Source organism: Tamandua tetradactyla, chromosome 4 (assembly GCF_023851605.1).
Source record: "Tamandua tetradactyla isolate mTamTet1 chromosome 4, mTamTet1.pri, whole genome shotgun sequence".
In the NCBI taxonomy this organism is placed as follows: Eukaryota; Metazoa; Chordata; class Mammalia; order Pilosa; family Myrmecophagidae; genus Tamandua; species Tamandua tetradactyla.
Window position 1 is genome coordinate 164,579,710 of NC_135330.1, and position 26,088 is coordinate 164,605,797.

General features: G+C 36.8%; 1 protein-coding gene across 2 annotated transcripts in view; it reads right to left on the bottom strand.

Moving 5' to 3' along the window:
• Window positions 1-2,179: 2,179 nt before the first annotated feature.
• Window positions 2,180-26,088, bottom strand: part of UGGT2 (UDP-glucose glycoprotein glucosyltransferase 2) — a 271,578-nt gene continuing 247,669 nt past the window's right edge. The window contains exons 33-37 of one of the 2 annotated variants that reach the window (XM_077158543.1): window positions 19,862-20,022; window positions 19,094-19,208; window positions 8,309-8,425; window positions 6,660-6,786; window positions 2,180-3,855 (exon numbers count right to left, since the gene is read on the bottom strand). In XM_077158543.1, coding sequence (XP_077014658.1) covers window positions 3,833-3,855; window positions 6,660-6,786; window positions 8,309-8,425; window positions 19,094-19,208; window positions 19,862-20,022 — 543 coding nt within the window. In that variant the 3' untranslated portion in view covers window positions 2,180-3,832. The remainder of the gene's footprint in view (window positions 3,856-6,659; window positions 6,787-8,308; window positions 8,426-19,093; window positions 19,209-19,861; window positions 20,023-26,088) is intronic. The other variant, XM_077158542.1, reaches the window with a different exon arrangement.

A 26,088-nucleotide genomic window follows, 5' to 3' on the forward strand; every position in this document is an offset into this window, starting at 1 on the left:
CCATAGCCCTGACACATGCAAGCACCTTTGGGAGACTGTGAAGGCTGTGTGCACATCCTCTGCAGCGTGGAGGTGAGTGTGCACTGTGCTCCGCTTAGTGTGGGATGCTAATGACTTGCCCTCTGCCAATCCAGAGGTTGCTGGAATTGTGATGTAGTTTGCATTGAATCTGTAAATTGTTTTGGATAGTACTGACATCTAAACAATATTAGGTCTTCCAACCCATGATCACTTGATGTTCTTTGATTTATTTAAGTCTTTAAATTTCTTTCAGCAGTGTTTTGCAGTTATCAGTGTACAAGTCTTTCACTTCCTTGGTTAAATTAATTGTTAAATATTTGATTCTTTTAGATGCTATTGTAAATGGAATTGTTTTCTTGATTTCCTTTTTGAACTGTTCACTGCTATTGTGTAGAAATACAACTGATTTTTGCTTGTTGATCTTCAACCCTGAAACTTTGCTGAATTCATTAGCTCTAGTAGCTTTCCTACAGATTCCTTATGATTTTCTATAGATAATATCAGGTCATCTGTGAATAGAGATAGTTTTACTTCCTGATGTAAGCTTTTTAAATTCAAAGTAATTTTTCTTTTTAGTTTTTCCAAATCTGAAAACTTCAAAGAAAGGTGTGTGAGCAGTAAGTTCTAAGTCAAGCAGCTGAACTCTAGAATTTCTCAGAAAACAGAATGTTGTACTTAACAAAAAAATGAGTTAATAAAGGGCAAAATGGGAACAGCTGTCCCATTATTATAACTCTTCAGTAGTTTTTAAAAGGACTGGTGTGCACACTTGACCAAGTACCTCTAAGTTACAAACTTTGGCCATTAAAGTCCTGTATCATGCTTCCCCTGAAGGTGAGATTTTAACAGATTTATTGGTCTTTGGAAGTGAATGGACGCCAGTATCTACTAAGTCAAATAACAGAATTAGGCACTAGAGAGGCTAGGACAGTAACCTACTATTTGGTTATTCAGTGTGGATTCATGAGCACTTACTTTACATGACCTCTGGACCTGTATCTGCGACTTTGATGGTTTGGAGGCTTTACCCCAGAAGATCATGTTCTTAAAACGAATCCATTCCTATGGCTGTAAACCTGTTGTGGTTGGGACTTTTTGATTAGGTTATTTCAGTTGAGGCATGCCCCAGGTGGGTCTTTATTCTCTTACTGGAATCCTTTATAAGAAGATGAAATTCAGAAAAGCCACAGAAGCTGAGAGAATAAGATGCGCAAGACAGAGAGTATAAAAGCTACAGAAGCTAATAAAGAAAGTCACAGATGTAGCTCTTGGAAGCTGAAAGCAAGGACATTTGGGAGAGAGGGGAGAGCCCAGCAGACACTGCCATATGCAGTGTGACAGAGGAGTTCAGGTACTGTCTTGATGATGGTTTGATCTGGACCTTTTCACAGCCTCAGAACTGGAAGCTTGTCAGTTAATCCCCATCGTAAAAGCCAACCTACTTCTGGTATATTGCATTTCAGCAGCTTTAGCAAACTAAAACAGATGTATGGCAGAATCCTTTAATGTCATTTAATTAATGGGAAGTTAAATTTCACTAAGTTTGCTGCTGTGTTGCTATAGCTCAGGAGGGGAAAAAAAATCCCTTTTTTTGATTTGAAGTATACCTGTTACTTCTAAAACTATTCTGCTAGATCCCTGAAACCTCTTCTGGGTAGTGGCTACTTTCTGTCTAGTTGCTTCTCAGGTACTGGATTCAGGATCGGACTAGTAGGAGTGACTGTTTCTCTGGACGGGCTTGCACTCAAGTGTCAAACTACTTTTTTAATATTATAGAAAAGACTGATTTTCATCTGTGACTAGAGGCTAATACACCTAAGGTACCTTGTAGAAATATTATATTCTATTCTGCTAGGATCTGTATTTTTCTCCATGGACTAAAGGGTAACTGGAGCCAAAAGATGGGTACTTCCAAAATAAAACTGTGTATTTATAATAATCTGAGATAGTAGGAAAACTTTGAATAGTCTTCAATCTCATAGTCTGGTTTTATTTTATATTTAAAGCTTACATGTTACTATGGTTAGAGCTCAAAGTCTCCAAATTCTCAACAGCTGCCAGTTTTTACTAAGGAAGGCAAAAGAGAAGCAGATCATTACTTCCAACAGTTAGAAAATGAATCCTCCCTCCCGCCCCCACCCAGGGTTTGATTTTGTTAAAACTTGGTATGGGGTCTTCAGAATTCAGAATCCTGAAGGTATGTTAAAGCCCGTGGGCTACACTTGACCAGCATCTATCATCAATGGAACTGGTGGCTTCTTCTCCAAATGTTATATACTAGAGTTATACTTATCATTCAGTTGACAAAATGTGTCCCGGAAAGGAGTGCATTTTTATATAGCATAAAAGTTTATATACACTGAGAACGTTTACATTCTCAATGTAAAAGAATTAAGTGAACCACTTTATAAAACAACCCCCCTGTAAAGAAATAATGAAGTTTTTAAAAAAAATTCTTGATTTTCAGATGTAAGGTATTATTCATCTGGAAATCAGATATGTGAATTAAGCCATTCAGCTCTCAAGGAACAAACTGGGAGAGGATCTATCAAGATGTATTTATATTACTCTGCAATTGTAGCTTGTACAATGTGAAATACAGAATCTAGAATCTAGAACATTGAAAGCAGTTGTTGTTAGTAATAAGGGTGGCAATCAGGTGCCTTTGCCCAGCCAGTCTTTTCTTCCTACAAGATTAGTGCAGAAGTACTACAGAAGTAGCAAAGGAAAGCAGAGTCCTATCTTACAATCATCTGGGGTTGTATCCAGAACACTGTAACAGAACTCTAATTAGCTTGATTGGAACAATGAGGAGAGACTGAGTTTCTGGATCACTGGTTTATGGAACTGGTTTATTCATAGAGGTAATGAGGTTTCTATTCCTCTTGGAGGTTTTCAAGCATGGTCTGAGGTTTCATTTGACAGAGCATGATGGGGGGGCTGACCCATTTAACTTAAATATTTCTAAAACGTCAATTAAAGGAGAATCATCTGGAGATATGATATCCCAAGTTCTCTCCCTTCAGACATATTGACTCAGATTCCTGAGAGGAAGGGGTTCTAATGATATTAATCGGACCCATCCAATCCTGAGATTTTTTGATCCTAGAATAGGTGGATAGGTTTTGAACCTTTACTATTCCTATTAATCTATTTACTAATACACAACAGGAAAGCTGTTTACATTTTTAACTTAGTTTCTATAAAATTATCCAGTAGTAATGTACATTTGACAAGTTCCAATACACAAAATGCCAGTGAATATCATTTTATGAAAAAACTTAGAAACATTAAAAACTACATAATACAAATAAATCACAGGGTTAAAACATCATATGGTTTAAGATACCTAAAATATATGATTACAGTGCAATTCCAGTTCCATTGTAAAACAATAGTTAAGGTATTTTTTAAAAAATAAATCAGATTACCATGAGTCCTTAACTTTTTTTTTCAGAAGAAAAATGTAGAAAATAAGTTCCTCTAAATTTAAATGCAATTTTTTTTTTTTGACTAAGGAGATATGGATACACACAAAGCTGGCATACTCAAGGATATTGATGGTTCTGCTAAACATCCATGAAGACCAGCCAGTTAGGAAAAAGGAACAATCTAGTTTTAAATACCTAATGGTCATTTCTTATATAACTGAAACTTATTCAGCACATTAAGTACATATATTTTCAACAGCTAAGATTTTTTGAAAATTGAAGAATGTCACTGATCTTAATGGAACTTTGTCTTAACAGTAGTAGTTCCACACTTCCCCAGCAGATGGCAGATTTCTCGTCATGCGCTCATCTTCACAGTGCTAAAGTTCATCGTGTGTCAAAACTGTAAAGGAGGAAAGTTTATTTAATTTTTGACATCTTAAATATCAAACTATTTTGAATCTCACTTGTGGTATGGGCCATAGGAAAAAACATAAATACTGAGGATCATTTTGTTGATTAGGTTAATAGCTGTATGTCTCATTTTGCAATATGAGACGAGCTCTTTATACATTATGGAATCTATTAAACCATAACTACTTGTCTTTTACCCATCTATATTGTTCACTCTCATGAATATATGAGGACTAAGAGCATACCTTATTTATCTTTATTTCTAGGATATGGTATCTGTATGACAAATGGAGGCCTTGAATGTTTTGTATCATACATATCAATTATTTATTCACGATGCACAAATCCTACTATTAATGTAATGGAACTGCAAATAGCAGAAGACATATATGGGTCTGTTCTAAGATGAGCTGAAAAAGCATCAAACATAGATACAAGTACTGTACAAATGTGAGAAGCAATACTACTGAAGACTCCTAAAGAACAAAATGGCTTTTTATCCTTCTGCATCACTGAACCATCTACTAAATTGATTTTAAGGACAATAGAAATCCAGAATATTTTCAGGCAGAAATAAAATACAATTTAAAGACATCCTTTTCCACAATAAGGTGGCAGACTAAGCATGTTTCTCTCTTCACTATATTCCACTGAAAGGATAAAAAAGGAAATATTGAGACTGGGAAAGGTGGTTCTGAGGTACCATCAAAGCAGAGTTCTGAATGAATTTCTAGGAATGGAAAACTACATCCTGATGTAGAAAACAGCTTCATTCTAGAATATGAATGAGTTGATTTTCTACATGGAAGAGGCTGGGAGAGCCTCCTAACAGAACACAGGTGGGTAGCTGGTTAACTGAAGGACTATTTGTGTAAAATCTGTGTTGGCCAGCTCCTCTCATTCTTTCTTCTATATCCAGAGAGAAACTGACAGTCTGGTAGTTCTCCTAAGATAAAAAGTGGAAGAAAAATTCTTAAAAGAAATTGAACATTCCATTTGAGAGAGAAAGAGAGAATTTTTATATGGATGTTGGTGCTCTTGAATAAAGTGGCCCTCATTTAGATTTGGGGCCAGGGGTGGACTGTGCAATATGGGCTGGAATCTGTTTGTACCCTGTCTACACATCCCAGAGTGAGGTCTGCCAATTGTACACCATCCTCATGTACCTGGTACTACCTAATAACCCTCCCATTCAGGGAAGAAGCTTATTGGAAAAACAGAAAAATTATATGATGGCGAAGAAACCCATGCCTGTTGCCCATATTGATCAGTCTAATCATTTATTAATATATATATATACAATCAGCATCTGAGGGAGACCAATAGCAAAAGAAAAAGGGATCAAGATGCACACAAAAATAACTGGCCCTAAAGAAACAAAGATAACCAAGGGGACCGAAGAGATACTTAAAATAACTCTAATTATTATCTTCCAGAGATATTTGAAAAGACAATGATTCTATATAAAATAAGAAGAAACTGAAATAAGGGAAAAAGAAAGAAGTACTTGCCCCTCATTCCTAAAAAATTCACAGAACAGTTGACGATAAAACCGAAGAATTTTCCCAGAACAGAGATAGCAATTGTGAATCATACTGCTATGAACACTGGTATGCAAGTATCTGTTTGCATCCCTGTTTTCAAATTCTTCTGGGTATATAACCATTTAAATAAGCCTATTTTCTTAAAACTTATGCATTTCTCTTATTATGATGTGCTGAGAATCTTTGTCATATATTTAAAGGCTATTTGTATTTTTTCTTTTTCCTAAATGTTTTGTTTTGTCCATTTTTTCCCTCAAGTATTGGTGATTTTTTTCACCCTTGATATGTAGGAACAGGTGTGTTTTTGCTTTCTATTTTGTTCCACTGATTATCTAAATTCTGAACCTCTCAGAGAACAGCTGTTCTCTTTAAGGAAAACAGTCAAGATGAAAAACAATTTCATGCTTATATGAGAAAGTTTATATTTCAGTTTCCCTAAAAAATGAAGCTGAGGAAAATGAGATTCATATTCTGAACTACGGGAAAGAATTTATGTGAGGATTAACTAATATAACTGAGTGAAAATTTTGAAATACTCCCTGGGACACATTAGGTGCACGGTGACTTCTTAAAAAGAGAATAAACACTAAGGACAGACTGGAAGCCGTGACAAGGCAAGGGAGTTATGATGAGAAAACTGAGAAGTTTTTAAAAAATTCAACACACATTTGTTGAAGGATTATGAAGGGAGATGAAATACCAAGGTAACCACAGTTTTTTTAAAAAAAACCTAAGTGTGGAAGCAAATCTAATGAGAAGCCTTATCTCCAAGTCACCCTCTAACCAGGATCAAGGCTATAAAAGAACAAGGAACGTGGAAGGAGGCCTATATATGAAGGAGATTAATATAGGTGAAAGAAGATAACAGTTTTAGTTAGATATCTAAAGCTTTCATTAATCTTCAGGGATTATAGGGTTTTCACATTTGTAATATTCATTGTAATCTGAAAGGCAAGCATTTCTTCTATTTTTACTTTCCACCTCTGTTTTGTATAAGGAGATGAATGCTTTACTACTCATACATGCAGTGATATGATTGAAGCTATATCCATGGAGGAATAGACCTTTTATCCATATTTTAAATTTGTGAGTTTAGTCCACATCAAAATAAATTCTTAATGATGTCGCAGATTTTCTTAAAAGAAATGCTGACCTAATTGGATAACTACTAAAAAATGAATCTGTAATATCTTTCAATCTCAATTAATACAACATATAATTCACACACCACTGAAGGATGAGGACTTACTTCCATTTTTCTTCTTGCTTTCAAGATGCTCTAATAGTTGTCTTATCTCTGTATCATACTCCACCCATTCTGGGACAATCCTGGCAGCAGCTTTTAGTTTAGGTTCTTTCGTTTTGGGATTATTGCACTAAAAGTTTGAATAAGTTTTGTTATAATGGAACATCACACTCCAGAAAACACAAAAGAAACACTTGATAACTTCTCTGTGTCACTAGAATGAACAAAATATATTTTATAAAGAGTAGAGCCTACTAAATACCTAAAATAATGAAATTAGTTTAACAGAGACAGGATCAAGTGAAAATCTCAACTTATATTAGCAATAATTGTGTAGCACAAATACCTATATCAGAAATTTAAATAAAAACGTTATTGAAAGACATTCTGATGATTCATAAGAAATTTGGTAAATTGTTTTGAAAAAAGATCCAATTACATCCTCATTTTGTAAAAGAACACAGTAGACTACATTAGTAAATATTTTGTTGCATTTTCTTTGAACTAATATCTGGTTTATACACTTTACATTTTCCATAGAGAGAATATTTGTCATATCTTAGAAATAAATATCTTCAATCATTCCTTTTCATATTCCTCTGTGCCAATATTAAAAATTAATTAATTGAAACTAATTTATTAAAATACTGATGGTTTTCAAATGTAGAATAGTCTGCTTTATAGGTATAGTGAAAAAACAATGAAAATGGAACATCAGGTCTCAAGGTTCCAACTCCACATTTACTAGTAGTGACACTTTTACAAGTTACTTAACTTTGTGGGTGGGATGGAGTAGAGAACAGTGGGCTGAGGTGGGGGTAAGAAATGGACATGTACATGTACAGGTAATACAAATAGACACAGACTTATCTTGGTTGCTGTTGTCTGGGACAAAAATTGCCAGGAGAACTAAACTGATATGTTAAGATGATAGTTAATTCATGAACGTTTCCAGTCAGATGATGTCTTTCAAAAGCGCTTGTCCAGAAAGGGTAATATAGCAAAGCCTGAGATTGCTATCCTTAGGCAGCTTGCAAGGATGTTTTTTGGCTGGCATCTGGGAACTTAACTTTTGGGGCGATTCCCACTATTCCCTGAAAGAATGGTTCATTGTGCTGAAATTGTTTCTGTAAACAATATGGTTTATGCTATCTGCTTTCCTTCTGGCAGTGGGAATATTGATACATGTCAGGTAGAGGGAGCCTGTGGGACCAGCCCCCAACAAAAATCCTGGGCACTGGGTCTCAACACTTAACATGTGTTGTAGAACTTCATATTGTTTGGAGAATTAAGTGTGTCCTGTGTGATTCCTCAAGGAGAAGACTTTTAGAAGCTTTCCTCTGGGCTTCACTTCATGCACTGTTTCCCTTTGATGAATCTGCTCTGTATCCTTTCACTGTAATAAATCATGGCCATGACGGTGACTATGTGTCGAGTCCTGTAAGTCCTCCTAGTGAATCATCAAACATGGTTCTGGTCTTAGGTGGATCCCAGGCATAGCCCTATACTTGCCAATCTAAGTAAACACGTAATAGACCAAGCAGTGGGAAAGGCAAAATAATCTCTGTGCCATTCCATTTGTAAAACAGAAAATATTTCTATTAGACAATTTTTGCATTTTTTTATATACAAATTAAAACACAGATACTCACCAGATCAATTGTTTTGGCTCTTTGTTTGGATTCATCATCACACCAAGTTTCACACCACAGCCAGTCTTGAGGAAGAGACTTAATGGCAACTTGGTAAATCATATTATTGGGAAGATCCTACAGAAGAAAGATTTAAATTTGTCATTATAGAAATCAGAGTGAGAGTGAAGGAAGTTGAAGTAAAATTTTATTTAGAGCAGAGATAATCAGCGAATAAAAATAATGCAAATTTGAGGTTTATTTATTTTTTTTAAGTTTTAAATATTCAGTATGACCTAACCGCATTGTATCCAGAATGAACTCGTGTACTGAGACAAAGCCAACATTTGACACCATTAAAGTGAAGAGTGAGGCCCAGAAAGCTACTGCTCCATATTCCCTAAAATGGGCAGCCTCACTGGCTTTAATGTGCATTGAATCATGAGAATTGATGATATACATTTTGTCTGAGGATGTTTAAATGCTAATGCAAGAGAAATATTGCTGACTTTCAAGAGTCTCCCTTGCATCTCTCTGTCAGGACATAAAGCTCCAAGATTATTTTAGCATTCTGTATATTTAGGGTTTTCTAAGCAAATTACTGGCAACTGGGTTGCTTGAAGGGCAAACAAGTCTAGTTAAGATAAAGATAAAAGACCTCTGGAGATATGTAGAGACATCTTACCTAGAGACATTAATTGACTACATTCCAGGAATTGTAGAGTCCTTTCTTTCCTCTCCCCAGGGAGGATTTATATACATTCCAGAGCAAAGGTCATGCTTTACCTCTCTCTTCAGAGAAGATGAGCGGTACTGGAGTTTAGTTGTACTATATAAACTGTGAGTCACTCATAATTTTAGGATTCTTCTTGTGTGATGAAAATCCCATCTGCATGCACAGGTAACATCTGCCTTCATGCATCACCCCATAGGGCATGGAAATGACACAAGATGTTTTGAGAATAATTTACTGTTTCTGATCCAGAGGGCTGGTGCTTCTGTTACTATATATAAATATATAAAAACCTGTGGGAATGGGGACAGCCTAGATACGTTGTAATTTCAGACTTAACACATCTACAACTGAGGATTATTTTCACTCTCTTACCCAGGGTTTTCTTTTTGGATAGCTTTGTTTTCCATCTGTTCTTTCGCATTCAGTTCACTTTATAGTAGACTTCTAGCATAGGTTCTGTTTAACTGATCAAAATTTTTCAGTTCTTGTTTTTCTGTTTCTTGCCCTGCCTATATGGAGCCTCTTTTTTTTTTGAGGAGGGTTTCCTCAGATGTAAGTGACCTCAGATTTTCCCAGACCACATAGGCTCATGTCTTAGGAGGAGAGTAGCCAGTATCAAGTTTCCTTTCCTACGAAGCCTATAGACTTTGGGCTTTTCCTAACCTCCCCAGCATGTGGCACTTGCCTGCCCTCAGCTTCCTCCCAAAGTAAAATGACATGATGCCTTTAATTTCAGCAGCCTCTCCCTGCCAGGGGTGTGTTTGAAACTGAGGCTGAGTTAGTAGGTGGGATTTGATTGCTTCTGTTTTCCAGCCCCTGAAGGAGTGCCTCCACTGGAGTTGGGCTCTCTGCCTTCCTTTTCTTGGGGAAGACAAACCTGTTAGGGAATTAACCCTTCACCTGGCTAGTTACTTTGTCTCTCAGATATGCCTTAATTCCACCCTTGCCTGGGGCAGTAGTGGAGCCTGAGAGTGCTGGCAGTTACATCCAATGAGCTGTTAATTAAAAAAAAAAAAAAGCTTTCTAGGACTGGACTGCTGCTCCCCAGGTTTGAGAAACAAGAGCTGGAGTTATTACATGGCTCTACGTGTTCCCAGGTTTTATGTGCCCCCTTTTCTTGTGGTCTAGCCCTTTTCCAGAATTTTGTGCCGTCCAACTCAAAAACCTCTGATTTGTTGTTGTTGTTTTTTATTTACATCAACTCCACCCCCTTTCTGCCATGGCAAAAACTCCTGGTTCTTTTAGTGCTTATTCCAGGTTTATCTGTGCTCAGGGCTTGCTTTCAGTAGTCAGAATTTGTTAACTCAGCAACTGGAGCTTGGTTTAGCTAATTCCTTGATACTAATAAGGTCTGTTTCTTTTCCCCTCGGGAAATCAGTTAGCTGTGCCTTATAGGAGGGGTGCCAGTCTCTACAGCTTGAGAGACTTACAGTTCTATTTGGGATTTCAACCATTCCACCCATTCCAGACTGGTGTACAATGTGTGTCCAGTCACTGATGTCCTCCCAGCAGTTGTTCCTTATAGTTCCTGGCTATTAAGTAGCTGCTCTGGAAGACGAGCTAGATTCCCCTCCTCACTATGCCACCACCTTGTCCTGCCTAATCAATTGACTTCTGACAACGGTGGAAAGGGAATGCAGTGGAGAAAGGATATCCTTTTCAACAAAATGTGCTGAAACAATCAGATGTCTATTAAAAAAACCCAAAAAACTGCAATCATAACATGCACCATACACAAAAATTAATTCAAAATGTATCACAGGGTGGTGTGATGGTGGCTCAGTGGCAGAATTCTCGCCTGCCATGCCAGAGACCCAGGTTTGATTCCCGGTGCCTGCCCATGCGGAAAAACAAACAAAAAAGGTATCATAACCCTAAACTTAAAATGTAAAACTATATATCTTCTAGAAGATAAGAGAAAATTTTGTGACGAGTTATGCAGAGATTTATTAGATATGATGCTAAAAGCATGATTCATAAAACAGTGATAAGTACATAAACAGCTCTCAAAATTTAATAACAAGAAAACAAGCAATCTAATTAAAAAAAGAAAACATCAGATTTGAACAGACATTTCATCATATAAGACAATGAAGTGGCAATAAGCATGTGGAAAGACGGTAAACATCATTGGTCACTAGGGGAATGCAAAATAAATCAGTGAGTTATTACACACCTGTTAGAATGGTTAACATTAAAAAGATTGACCATCTCAGGTGAAGGCAAGGATATGCAGTAGCTGAAATTCACACATTGCTAGTGGGAATGTAAAATGGTATAGCCATTTTGGACTTCACCAAAATTCAAAAATTTTGTATATCAAGGGACACTATCAAGAAGGTAAAAAGACAACGAATGGAATGGAAGAAAATACTTGCAAATACAATCTGATAAAGAGCCAGTGTCCATAATATATAAAAAACACTTACAACTCAACAACAAAGTCAGATTATGCAATTTAAAAATGGGCAAAGTATTTAAGTAGACATTTCTCCAAAAAAAGAATATACATGATGGCCAATAAGTACATTAAAAAATGATCAATATCATCATTAGTCATTAGGAAATGCAAATAAAAACTTCTTTACACCTACTAGGATGACTACAGATCAAAAGATGGACTATAACAGTATTGTCAAGGATATGGAAAAATTGGAACCAATGCACACTGTTGATACAAAAACGAAATAGTGGAACTACTCTGGAAAACAGTTTAGCACTTCCTCAAAAAGTTAAACATGGAGATAAACATGTTGAACAATTCCACTTCTGGGTATATAACCAAAAGAACTGAAAACATACATTCATGAATGTTCATAGTAGCATTATTCATAATAACTAAAAAAGTGAAACAACATAAATGTTCTTTAACTGATGAATAGATAAACAAATGTGATTTATCCATACAATGTAATATTATTCAGTCATAGAAGCAAATAAAATGCTCTACATGCTACAATATGGATGGAAACATGATACTAAGTGCAAGAAACCAAACAGAAAAGGCCTCAAGAGTATAAAATTCCACTTATATGAAATGTCCTGAATAGGCGATCCATAGAGACAGAAAGTAGATTAGTGATTCAGTAGTGGGGGTGGGGGAGCATACAGATAAGAGGAAAATGTATGAAATAATCTGCTGGGAAAGTGTGAAAGAGAACAGAATAGAGGCATTTCATATAACTGTCTGACAGTAATTAATATTTATGAGATTAAAATGAAAGTCATCAGCATGCTTTTTTGTGTTGTCAGCCATATTTATAGGTGCAGGTGCAATGGACTGAATTTAACTAGGACTATGATTTTGCTAACCAAATGTACAACTAAGTTAAGAGAAAGGGGTAAGAATATTGAGGCTATATTCAAGGGAATAATTATAATGATTAACCATGAAAATCAAGCTAAGAAAGGAAGGGAGTAAGAACCTCAAGGAGATAAAGGACAGTGAAATAGTGGTAGGATCCACTGGTTGGAGATCCCAGTGAGAGTCAGAGGACATTGGTGTCTGAGCATTTGAAAGAGTGAGCTGAAAATCAAGAGGTTTTCAAAGAATAGGAAACTTAAAGTTGAAATTATAGAGGACTTGATCTAGGAAGTAAGTGGCTGTGATAGATGACAGAGCAGATCATTTCAGGAAGGAATTTCAAGGAACTAAAGGGTGTGTGAAGAATCAGTTAATTTTTTTTAACTTTTTTTTAATTGTATGATATAACATAATCAAAGCAAAGAAAGAAGCAATAGTTTCAAAGCACTCTTCAATAAGTAGTTACAGGATAGATCCCAGAGTTTGTCATGGGATACCATACCATCATCTTAGATTTTTCCTTCTAGCTGCTCCAGAACATAGGAGGCTAGAAGGAATAAATACTTTTTATCATCACAATCGACTTTTTTTTTCTATTTTGTAAAAGATAACATATATGCAAAAAAAGCAATAAATTTCAAAGCACAGCACAATTAGTTGTGGAACAGATTTCAAAGTTTGGTATGGGTTACAATTCCATAATTTTTTTTTTTTATTGCATGGGCAGGTACTGGGAATTGAACCCTGGTCTCCAGCACAGCAGGAGAGAACTCTGCCACTGAGCCACTGTGGCCCGCCCACAATTCCACAATTTTAGGTTTTTACTTCTAGCTGCTCTAAGGTACTGGAGACTAAAAGAAATATCAATTTAATGATTCAGCAATCATATTCATTTGTTAAACTCTATCTTCTCTGTATAACTTCACCATCACTTTGATCTTTTTATCCTACTCTTTAGGAGTATTTGGGCTATAGCCATTCTAACTTGGTCATGTTGGAAGAGGCTGTCAATAATATGGGGTAGGGAGATGGAACTAGCTGATGCTCTGGAGAGGATGGGCCCTCTGTATTTTAGTACTTATTTTGTTCAGGGACTCATCTGGAGGTTGCAGTTTTTACAAAGTTACCCTAGTGCATGGAAGCTTTGGAGAATATTATATATTACCCTAGGTGTTCTTTAGGATTGGCTGGAATGGTTTTGGTTGGGGTTTGGCAAGTGATGATAGGTAGCAATGTATAACTGAAGCTTGCAACTGAAGCTTACTACCTCCAGAGTAGCCTCTAAACTCTATTTTGAACTCTCTCAACCACTGATACCTTATTTGTTACACTTCTTTTACCCCTTTTGGTCAGGATGACATTGTTGATCCCACGGTGCCAAGGCCGGACTCATCCCTGAAAATCATGTCCCACATCACCAGGGAGACTTTCACCATGGAAAGCCTTCTTGACCAAAAGTCCCGGGGAAGGGAGAAATGAGACAAAGTTTCACTGGCTGAGAGATTTCAAACTGAGCTGAGAAGTTATCCTGGAGGTTATTCGTATGCATTATGTAGTTTTTAGTTTATGGTGCATTGGAGTGGCTAGAGGGGAGTATCTGAAATTACTGAACTGTGTTCTAGTAGCCATGATATTTGAAGAACTATTATATAACTATATAGCTTTTACAATGTGACTGTGATTATGAAAACCTTGTGTCTGATGCTCCTTTTATCCAGGGTATGGACAGATGAGTAAACAAAAATGAAGAAAAATAAATAATAGGGGGGCTAAGGGTTTAAAAAAATGGGTAGATTGAAATACTAGTGGTCAATGAGAGGAAGGGATACAGGGTTTGGGATGTATGAGTTTCTTCTTTTTATTCCTTTTTCTGGAGTGATGCAAATGTTCTAAAAATTATCATGGTGATGAATACACAACTATGTGATGGCATTATAAGTCACTGTTCTAGTTTGCTAGCTGCCAGAATGCAACACACCAGAGATGGATTGGCTTTTAATAAAAGGGGATTTATTTCATGAGTTCTTCAGAGAAAAGGCACCTGACTTTAAACTGAGGTTCTTTCTTATGTGGGAAAGCACAGGGTGATCTCTGCTGGCCTTCTCTCCAGGCCTCTGGGTTCCAACATCTCTCCCCATGGTGATTTCTTTCTGCATCTCCAAAGGCCTGGGCTGAGTTGCGAGTGCCGAGATGAGGTATGTTGAGCTACTTGGGCTGTGCTACGCTGTGCTGTCTCATTTGAGCACCAGCCAGTTAAGCCAAACATCATTCACTGCAGCAGGCTCCCCTTCTAGCCGACTGCAGATGTAATCAGCAACAGATGAGGTTCACGTACCATTGGCTCATGTCCACAGCAACAGAACTAGGTGCCTTCACCTGGCCAAGTTGACAACTTAATCTAACTACCACAGCCATTGATTGTACACTGTGGAAGGACTGTATGTATGTGAAGATTTCTCAATAAAAATATTTTTTTAAAAGTCAATTAAAAATAAAAAGTCAATTGAGGGCAGGCAATAGTGGCTCAGTGGTAGAATTCTTGCCTGCCATGCTGGAGACCCAGGTTCAATTCCGGGTGCCTGCCCATGCAGAAAAAAAGTCAATTGACCATATATGCAAGTCTATTTCTGGATTCTCTAATTTACACCAATACCACATTGTCTCAATTACAGTAGCTTTATTGTCTCAATTACAGTAGCTTTAGATTAAGTCTTGAAACCAGGTTTTGTAAGTCCTCAACTTTCTTCTTTTACAATGTTGTTTTGGCTATTTTAGGTCTATTCCATTTCCATATAAACTTTATAATCAATTCTGTCAACTTTTACAGGAAAGCCTACTGGGATTCTTAAAAAATTGAGGCAGCATTAAATCTAGAGATCAATTTGAGATCACATCTTTAAAATGCTGAGAATTCTGATACATGAACAAGGTATATCTTTACATTTATTTATGTGATCTTAATCTCTCAGCCATTTTGTGTTTTTTGGTCTACAAGTCCATCTTTTTTTTTTTAATGCTGTTATAGAAGTACTTCAATTTCATTTTCATTCAACCGTTTTTTGCTAGTACTTAGAAATAAAATATTTTTATATGTTGATCTTGTAGCTTTCTTAAAGACATTTATTAGTTTTTTTTTAGCTTTACCAGTATATTACAGAGGATTTTCTACATAGATGATCACACTGTCTGCAAAAAAAGAGATTGTTTTGCTTAATCTTTGCCAATCTGAAGCTTATTTCGTTTTCTTGTGTTATGGTACTGTCTAGGAACTCTTAGTACAATGTTGAACAGAAATGTGAGAGTAGACATCCTTGCTTTGTTCCTGATCTTAGGGGGAAAATATTCAGTTTTTCACGATTAAGTATGATGTAACCTGTAGGTTTTTCATAGATGGCTTCTAACAAGTTGAAGGAGTTGCCTTCTAATCCAAATTTGTTGAGAGTTTTTATCAGGAATGTTTTGCCAAAGCTGATGAAACGCTTACGTCTGCCAACAGCAGAGACAAACATTGAGCCTCTGATGCAGCATTTACACCTTGAAAAGACCAATTAGCTGTGTGGTGGCAAACTGACTGCATTAAATCCAGTATGGCCCAGAAAAGGCACAGATTCATTTAAACTGAGTTATACACATTCCATGCATGGGTTTGCTTTCTTGTTCACAGTTATTGAGCCAGCATCATTATCCAAGGGCTTAAAGAGTGATTCACTAACATGGCATTCCACATAATATTACATTAGAACAAGGTACTCACTTTACAGCAAAGGAAGTGCAACTGAGAGCATCTGACCTGTCACATACAGCTCCACCTAGAAGCTAATGGCCTAACAGAGCAATGGAACAGTTTACTTGAAGGGAGAACAGAAGTACTAACTTGAAGACAATACCCTGCAAGGGTGAGGTGTCATCCTCCATATGCAGTATTATACTTTAAATCAACAACCATTATATGCTCTTTTTTCCCATTTAGAAGAGTTACATGAGTTCAAGGGGTGAAAGTAGAAATGACCTTGCTTATCACCACTTCCAGTGGCCCTTTTGGGGAATTTGTTTGTTATTCCCACAACTCAGGGGTCTGTGGGTTTAGAGTTCCTGACCCTAACAGGAAACACTTGCAACAGGACAAGTTCCCATTGAACTTTAAGTTATAACTCCTACTCAGGCATTTTGGACTTTCCTCACATCAAGGGAAAGAAAAGAAATCTTGGCAGGGGTAATAAATCCTGATCATCAGGAGTTAAGAAGAGATGCTGTTACACAATGGAGGTAGGGAGGAGTATGTTTGGCATCTAGGGGACCCATCTGGGTATCTTTTGGTATCCCTTGCTCAATTGTAACAATAATGAAAGATTTGAGAAGGGCTCTGTAAGCAGGGCCACAGATCACTCTTGGAGGTTAAAAAAATTAGAATAGACTGTAGAGATGATTGGTATAAATTGTTGCCTTGAGACCAACTTCAGTGGTTTGCACTGGCATCTTACTAACTTTTCTCTTAGAAGATTTCCCCTAGAACTTGCACAAAGAAGTTGATCCATGCAGTACAAGGGTGGACCATAGTGGATGTTGTGATGCAGCACCAGATCCCCATTCAGATCTGAAAAACTTATTCTCCTACCTGTGGGAATGCTGCTGCCTGACAGCCCTCAGCTGACAGCCATCTCTAGGAATTGCCCTCAGAAGAGAGTTGCCTCATCCCAAGTCATTCTTTTTCCTAGGCGTAGCTTAAATATCCAATAATTGGTTGATGTGAAGGAATAAAGACCTGGGACCCTTACCCAAACTTGTGACAACTCTTAATGGCCATCCCACCCAGTCTTGGAGCTCCCTGTGGAGTTATCTGAGAGCCTAGTAGAGGCTTTTCATTTGCCTAATTCTATTTCCTTTCCTTTCCCCACAGTTGTTAGTACTGAAATTTCTGAATAAACTTCCTACAAGTTAATTTCCATTTTACAGTCTGTTTCTTGGATGACTCAACCTGTAACAGGCAGTTAAGTATATTTACTGATAATAGGGAAGAGCAGAAGGGGAACTTAACTTGAGTTTTTGACTTTTCAATTTAAGATAAATTTTATGCATTACACTGGCATTCAGGGTAGAGGCAAGAGCTAGAGCTAAAGATTGTGGAATCATTAGTAGAAAGGGGGAAAATGTAACCATGAATGTATGTCCAAAGTGGGTACAGAAGGAGAAGCAAGCCAACTGTAGAAACATTAGAGAATAGCAACTAAAAACGTAAATGCAAGGTAGAAAAAAAGTAGTTCATAAATAAAATTGTTGTGGTGCCAAATAGACACCAGAGGAAAACCAAGAAGAACTGGTATTATGGAAGCTAAGGAAAAGTTTTCAAGAAAGAAGCTTTCAAAAATATCCTTGTTGCCAAGAGGAAAAATAAGATAAAAAATGAAATCTATAATAAACTTTATAATTAAAAATATATATACATATCACTTTGACTTTAGTGAGATGTATTTGAGTAGACTGGTGGGAATGGGAATCAAACAGTCCCAGGATAAGGGCAGTGAACCACCAAATATGGTGATGAGTGCTCAACTATCCCCAGATAGTTCCTGGACTACCTGAAAAATGAGTCCTTTCTTTATTTAACCACAGGAAGATGGCAGATAATTTCATCACATTCCTTGATCTTACATATTAAGAACCTGCTGGTAAAATTACTAAGAAATACAAAAAAGGTGGTATTTGTAACCTAAATAGGCATGTTATTGGGGTTTACTGAGGACCCTAAATCAGGCAATACTGAACTAACTGGCAATCCTAAAAGATCTTATTTTGCATTTGGAAACAAACATAGTTGAAGTTTTCCCAACTTTGAAGAATGACTTTTTAAAAAGTCAGTGCCTCACTAGTGTGCTCTTGACTAAATCCTGAATATTGACTATAATTTTGCAATTTCTAGATTTTTAAACAAGAGGCCTAAATTTTCTACATTATTTGGACCCTCTGTATGTCCTCTCTTCCCTCATGTCCTCCTTTTTTTTGGCATCCTTCTTCCTCTGTTCTAGCCATAGTGGCCTCCTTCTATTCTTTAAACATGCCAGGTCCTCACCAACCTTAGGACATTTGCATTAGAAATTCCCACTGCCTGGCATTCTCACAGGTAACTGTATGGTCAACTCTTATTCCTCACTAGAATGAAAGCATCATGAGATTGGGACATTGGTTTATTGTTTGATGTTCCAGGGTTTAGCATAGTGCCTAGCTCATAGTAGGTATTCAATAGATACTTGATGAATGAATGAATATGTATGGTTCTAATAAGAACTAAGGTTGTTCTTCTTATTCATTGGAAAGTGGGAATAGCAGGGTATATAGACTGCAGGATCTTTGCTTCTTAAACTGGTCACTGACTAAAATGTTTTAGATGTAAATGAATGGGATGTGAAGAAAAAGGTGTTTGTCTTTGAGGAGAAAGAAAACATAGGCAATAGCCAGACAGAGCATAGGATGAAGGGAGTTTATTTTAAGGATCTAAGGAGAGAGACTTGAGGATTTTAAATGCTAATGGAAGAGAGGAAGGAAAAGTGTAACTAAATGAAATACGGCATATAAGAGAAAGAAGACTGAGAACAGAAAAGCAAAAACAGCATTAGTTCTGAAAATTTTGAATTTGAAGTAAAAAAAATTACATGTAAGTAGAGATGTACAATAGAGGATTACATAAAAGGAAGGAGTGAGAAAGAGGCCAAAAATATAAGATTTTGAAGCTGATAAACAAGAAATTGAAGTAGTCTAACAGGCTACTTACCTGATCTAGGTTTGAAAGACTGTTTGGGTCTTGACTGAGAGCTTGGTATTGGCCCCTTAGCCTGTCACCTGCTGCAATTTTCCTGAATTTCTTGAGATCCACTACGTATAAGGCACTGCAAAAATGAATACTCCTTGAATGCATATGCTGTTTATGTTTTCCTCCTTCTCTCAGTGATAGTCTACCGTGATGGTATTCATTTAACTGTAGATATGCCTGGGTCTAATAATAATGAACTCTTTCATAAATTTGCTTCCAATGTCTAATACTATTTCCAAGGGGTTTACTGCATGTTATAACACTGTTAGGATCCATATTCTATTAGGGACACCTCAAAGTTTTTTCAAGAAATAATCAAATCCATGGCAGTATAAAATAATAACAGCTTTGAAGACAGCATCTTTATTTCGTTATTTGAGAAACCAGTTTGAATCATCTGTAGTACTTAAGGTATGTACTTAAGCCATTATCACCTGGGTGAGACTCCTAGCTCAGCTTGTACTAGCAGTGGAAAGTACATATGACATATATATGGTAAAGTCATATAAATATTCTATGTCTCAGTTTCCTCATCTATAAAATGGGGATAATAACAGCTTCAAAAGGTTGCATAAATATTTTATGAGTTAATATAAGTAAAGACTTGGATGGGTGACTGGCATGTAATAAGCAGTATAAAATTGGCTATTGTTATTATATAAGTTCTAAGCAAAATGAATATTGTGATTCAATAAATTATTTACTAAAAGATAAGAGATGATTTCTTACCTGATATGGTATTTCCTTCTTAAAAGATGTGATGCCCAGTATCCTGTTTTCCAGAAACGATATCCATCCATTTCAGTGCGGCTATCACAAAACGGAGTATACCCATAAGGAGCACCTTCCAAATCCAAATCTCGAAGTTCTTTTAGGTCATGTCTCACAATCTAAATAATTAAAAGAGTTTCTCCAATGAAGACTGTAAAATAATATAAGCCCCTTTCATCTGAATCCAAAGCCATCCATTAACCTACTGTAGAAATAGAACTGTTTTTTCTTCAGTTTTTTCCAAACAGATGAGTTTACTAAATTCCTATTTTTCCCTCGTCTTCACAGATGAAAAGAAATCTAAAATTTAGATATCTAGTCTACATTACAGTGGTCTTACTCATTAGGAAGAATACTTTGTTAATTTTTAAGCAAGAAATTTTAAACAAAATATATTTTGGGAAGGGGATAAACATTACTCAAGTACATGGCTCTCTGTTTCCCAAGGTATGAATTAGCAATTCAAAACCTTTTTTATGGTAACTATTTTATATTGGCAAATATTAGTCTGAATCACAAAGAAAAGTCTCCTGATTATTCTAAATGTATTTAGTGAAATAATGTTAGTGTGCCCTATTTTTAACAGACACAATAGCCTGCTAGAAAAACAGTATATATGTTGTGAAGAGGGTAGGAGAAATAAATTTTATGTTAGTATTGTGGAAATGATTGCTTCATAACCTAGATTTGCCTATCTTTTAAACTTTTGTTACACTGGTTCATATTTATCAATTTTTGAAAACAGTAAATATAATAACATCTCAGAATATGAGTAAATTCAAATACAGGACTTGAAAATATATTTTTCTCTAAATATAAAAACTAACAAATTTGATTTATAAAAGATTCATATATACATAGTACTGTACTTAGAAATTCTATGTGTTTTCCAAAAATTTTTTACCATTAATGATTACAAAGGGAAGGGGAAACATACTAACAATTTTTAGAAGTATAAAGCTTTAGGATTGAGAACCTTTAATTTTTTTTTTTTTTGCCAAATTTAGGAACTCTTTTTAGGCAGCAGAATGGTGAGGATTTGGATATTAGCTGAATATCAAAGAACGCTGTTGCAGGTAAAAAAATATAAGGAGAGTGAATGTAATTACTAATTTTTCCAGTGAGAAGAAATACCTCATCTTTCAACAAATATCAACTCATTTGAAAGGGAACCATGTAATTACTCTTACTTTTACTAATATTTTTTAAAAATACTTTTATTGAGAAATCTTCACATACATATATTACATACATGGACATGCAACGGTTCACAATATCATCACATTTTTGTATAATCATCACCACAATCATTTTTAGAATATTTGCATCACTGCAAGAAAGAAATAAAAAGGCACTCCTACATCCTATACCCCTTACCCTTACCTCTCATTAACCAATAGTAATTCAATCTACTCATTTTTTTAACCCCTTATCTCCCACTATTATTTATTTATTTCTCCCCAGTCCCCCAAGGGAATTTGCAAATACATTTTATTCACTGCCCAAATTACTTTGGGATATATCAAGGCATCACACTAAACTGGACAAACCAACATCTCATGCCCTATTCAAGATTCCATGTAACTATGGTGTTCAACCAAATTAACCATACAAGTTAAGTTAGGAAATGCGCTAGCCAAAATATAAATTTTGCACCAAAGAAACATATCTCCCTTTGATCTCGCACAAAGGTTGAAGTTTGAAAATATGGGCAAAATCATCCTTCACCCAGTATTTTGATTTACCTTAGTCCTATACAAATCATTTTCATTCACATCTCTAGACGAAGCCTGATCACTTTTTCCACATTTTTAAACAGTTTTTGAATGGGGGAAATGCTGACTTTCATAGCTTTGTTGCAGGCAGCCCGTTTGTTAAAGCCAGGTCCTGTTGCAGCAGGCAGACCCCTGTTTACTCGGACCATTGGCTGCTGAAAAATCTCCCAGGCCCCAGAGATGGTCAATAAGCAGGATAAGAGAAATCCCTGTGAAGACCACTCCCCCCTCAACCGCTCATTTGCTTCTGTAAACCCAGCTTTGCACCCTTCCCAATTTAAACCAGCCATTCGTTTACCTTGTCTTTAACATGTCATCCTGTCTATAAAAACTGATGTTAACCTTTTGTTTGGGGTTCAGATTTTCAGAGGCTACTTGGCTGAGCCCTATGACCATGGATGAATAAAACCTACTTCCTGAAACTTCGGAGTCTCAGCCCCAATTTGTTCTGTTTTCACGTAACATTCTGGGAGGCTTGCAGCCTTGTCCCTGTTTTGTGCAGCAGCTTCAGTGCTCTAACTCTGAGTCTCAGGTTTCACATAAATGCCCGAAGTTTTAGGGAATGACCAGGTTATATACAAATAACTCAGCATCTCAGAATTTAGAAATATCATCTACAACTCCTGAATATATGAGACTGCTGTAAAGAGCTTATAATCTAGGACCTTTTACAAGAGGCCCCAACCTAATAATCCATGCTCTTGACTTTAATTCTATGAATCTGTGTTCTAGTTTGCTAGCTGCTGGAATGCAACACACCAGAGATGGATTGGCTTTTAATAAAAGGGGATTTATTTTGTTGGTTCTTCAGAGGAAAGGCAGCTAACTTTCCACTGAGGTTCTTTCTTACGTGGAAGGCGCAGGATGGTCTCTGCTGGTCTTCTCTCCAGGCCCCTGGGTTCCAACAACTTTCCCCAGGGTGACTTCTTTCTGCATCTCCAAAGGCCTGGGCTGAGCTGCTAGTGCTGAGATGAGGAATGCCGAGCTGCTTAGGCTGTGCTACATTGCATTCTCTCATTTAAGCACCAGCCAATTAAGTCAAATGTCACTCATTGCAGCAGACATGCCTCCTAGCCAACTGCAGATGTAATAAGCAACAGATGAGGTTCACATACCATTGGCTTATGTCCTCAGCAACAAGACTAGGTATGCTCACCTGGCCAAGTTGACAACTGAATCTAACTAACACAGTCTGTATGTTCTAGTTAGTCCATATGAGTGAGGCATGATAATATTTGTCTTTTTGTTTCTGCCACTTCATTCAACATACTGTATTTAAGATTCCTTCACCTAGTTGCATGCCTCACAACTTCATTCCTTCTTGCAGCCTCTCAGCAGTCCATTATATATAAACACCTCAGAACCCCCTTCCATTCCTGAGTTATTGTAACCTTAGGCAACCTCCATCCATTGTGAATCACAAACACTGCCACCATAAACACCAGTGTGCAACTGTCCATTCCTGTCCCCTCTCAGTTCCTCCAGATATACACACAGCAATGGGGTTGCATGATCATATGGCAACACCACCCCTAGCCTCCCATGGAACCACAACACTGCCCTTGGGAGGGGCTGCACTTCTCAGCTTTCCTACCAACAGTGAATAGGTACATCTCTTTCTCCAGTACTTGCTTCTCACTGTTCATTTTTAGCCTATTTTATTCGCACATCATACAAGCCAACCTAAGTAAACAGACATACCTTGCCACCATAATCCATATGAAGACATTTTCTTTTCTTCCAAAAAGAATCTATACCCCTCCCACATGTCCCTCTCTTATTGACATTTAGTTTTGGCATAATGCCTTTGTTACATTCAGTGGAAGCTTATTACAATGTTACTGTTGACCATAGACCCTAGCTTCCATTGACTGTATCTTTTCCAGTATACTATCCATTTTCAATCCCTTGCAATGTTGACATTCATTTGTTTTTCCCCATTGTTCTAGTTTGCTAGCTGCTGGAATGCAATATACCAGAAACAGAATGGCTTTTAAAAGGGAGAATTTAATGAGTTGCTGGTTTACAGTTCTAAGGCCGAGAAAATGTCCCAATTAAAACAAGTCTGTAGAAATGTCCAATCTAAGGCATCCATTCAGGGAAAGATACCTGGGTTCAAGAAGGCCGATGAAGTTCAGGGTTTCTCTCTCAGCTGGAAGGGCACGTGGTAAATATGGTATCATCTGCTAGCTTTCTCTCCTGGCTTCTTGGTTTCATGAAGGTCCCTGGGAGGCATTTTCCTTTTTTATCTCCAAAGGTTGCTGGCTCATGGACTTTCTGCTTCATGGTGCTGTAGCATTCTCTGCTCTCTCTGAATCTCTCTCTTCTCCAAAACCTTTCCTCTTTTATAGGACTCCAATAAACCAATCAAGACCCACCCAAATGGGTGGAGACATGTCGTCACCTAATCCAGTTTAACAATCACTCTTGACTAAATCACATCATCCAGCGAGATGATCCGATCACAGTTTCAAACATACAGTATTGAACAGGGATCATTCTACTCTTATGAAATGGGCTTTTGATTACAACATGGCTTTTCTAGGGGACACACATCCTTTCAAACCAGCACACCCATGGGAAAATGGTTTTGTATTTGTACAGTTAATCCCCATCACTGTCCACTATAGGCATTCCTAAATTATACTGTCTCAGTCTTTATCCTCATTTCTTCTGGTTTCAAATGTGCCTCCAGCCCTTCTCCCTTAACCATACTCATATTCAGCTTCATTCAGTGTACTTATGTTATTGTGCTACCATCAGGTAGTATTTTGTTATGCATTTCTAAATTTTTACAATCAGCCCTGCTGCACAATGCTTTCTTCAGCACCCAATGCCCTATCTTGATCCTATTTCTATCTCTTGATAATCTGTGTTCTTAACTCTCAAAGTTCACTCATTAATATTAGCTCATATTAGTGAGACAATACAATATTTATCCTTTTGTTTATGGTTAATTTCACTCAGCATAATGTCCTCAAGGTTCATCCACATTCTTAAATACTTCATGACTTTATTCTGTTTTATAGCTATGTAATAGTCCATCGTATGTATATACAACAGCCTGTTAGCCACTTGTCTGTTGATGGACATTTGGGCTGTTTCCATCTCTTGGTAATCATAAATAATGCTGCTATAAACATCGGTGTGCAAATGTCTGTTTGTGACATTTGTCACAAACAAATGTCTTTTTTTTTTTGTGAAAAAAACTGAAGGAAATGTCTTCAGTTCCTCTGGATATATAACAAATAATGGGATTGCTGGATCATATGGCAATTCTATACTTAAGTTTCCTGAGGAACCCCCAAACTCCCTTCCAGAGCGGTGGTATAATTTTTATATAACCACCAACAATGAATAAGTGTGCCTCCTCTCTCTCCATATCCATTCCAGCACTTGTTGTTTTCTGTTTGGTTTTTTTGTTTTGCTTTGTTTTTTTGATAATGGCTAGAGTGTCAGATGATATCTCACTGCGGTTTTGATTTGTATTTCCTAATAGCCAGTGAAGTTGAGCATCTTTTCATGTGCCTTTTAGCCATTTGCATTTGTTTTTCTGAGAAGTGTATGTCTTTTGACCATGTGTTAACTGGGTTGTTTGTCTTTTTGTTGTTGAGCTAAAGAATCTCTCTTTATATTCTGGATACTAAACCCTTATCTGATATGTCATTTCCAAATATTGTCCCCCATTGCGTAGGCTGCCTTTTTACTTTCCTGTCAAAGTCCTTTGATGAACTAAAGTGTGTAATTTTGAGATTCCATTTATCTATTTCTATTTTCAATGCTCATGCTTTGGGTGTAAGGTCTAGGAAATCAACTCCTATAACAAAATTTATAAGGTATCTTCCTAACTTTTCTTCTAAAAGCTTTACAGTCTTAAGTCTAATGTTTAGGTCTTTCATCCATTTTGAGTTAATTTTTATGTAAGGAGTGAGGTATGGATCCTCCTTCATTCTTTTGCATATGGATATACAATTCTCCAAACACCATTTATTGAAGAGGCTGCTCTGTCCCTGGTGGGTTGGCTTGACCGTCTTATCAAAGATCAATTGTCCATAGATGAGGGGATCTATCTCTGAACACTCAATTCAATTCCATTGGAATTGCCAGTACCATGCTGCTTCAACCACCGTAGCTCTGTAATATGCTTTAAAGTCAGGTAGTGTGAGACCCCCTCCCCACTTTATTTTTTTCTTTCTCAAGATATTTTTAGCTATTTGGAGCATCCTTCCCTTTCAAATAAATTTGGTTATTGGTATTTCTATTTCTGCAAATTAAGTTTGTGGGATTTTAATTAGTATTGCATTGAATCTAAATCAATTTGGGTAGAATCAACTTCTTAATTATATTTAGTCTTCCAATCTATAAACATGGATATTGTGCTGGTTTGAAAGGAAGTATGCCCTCTAAGAA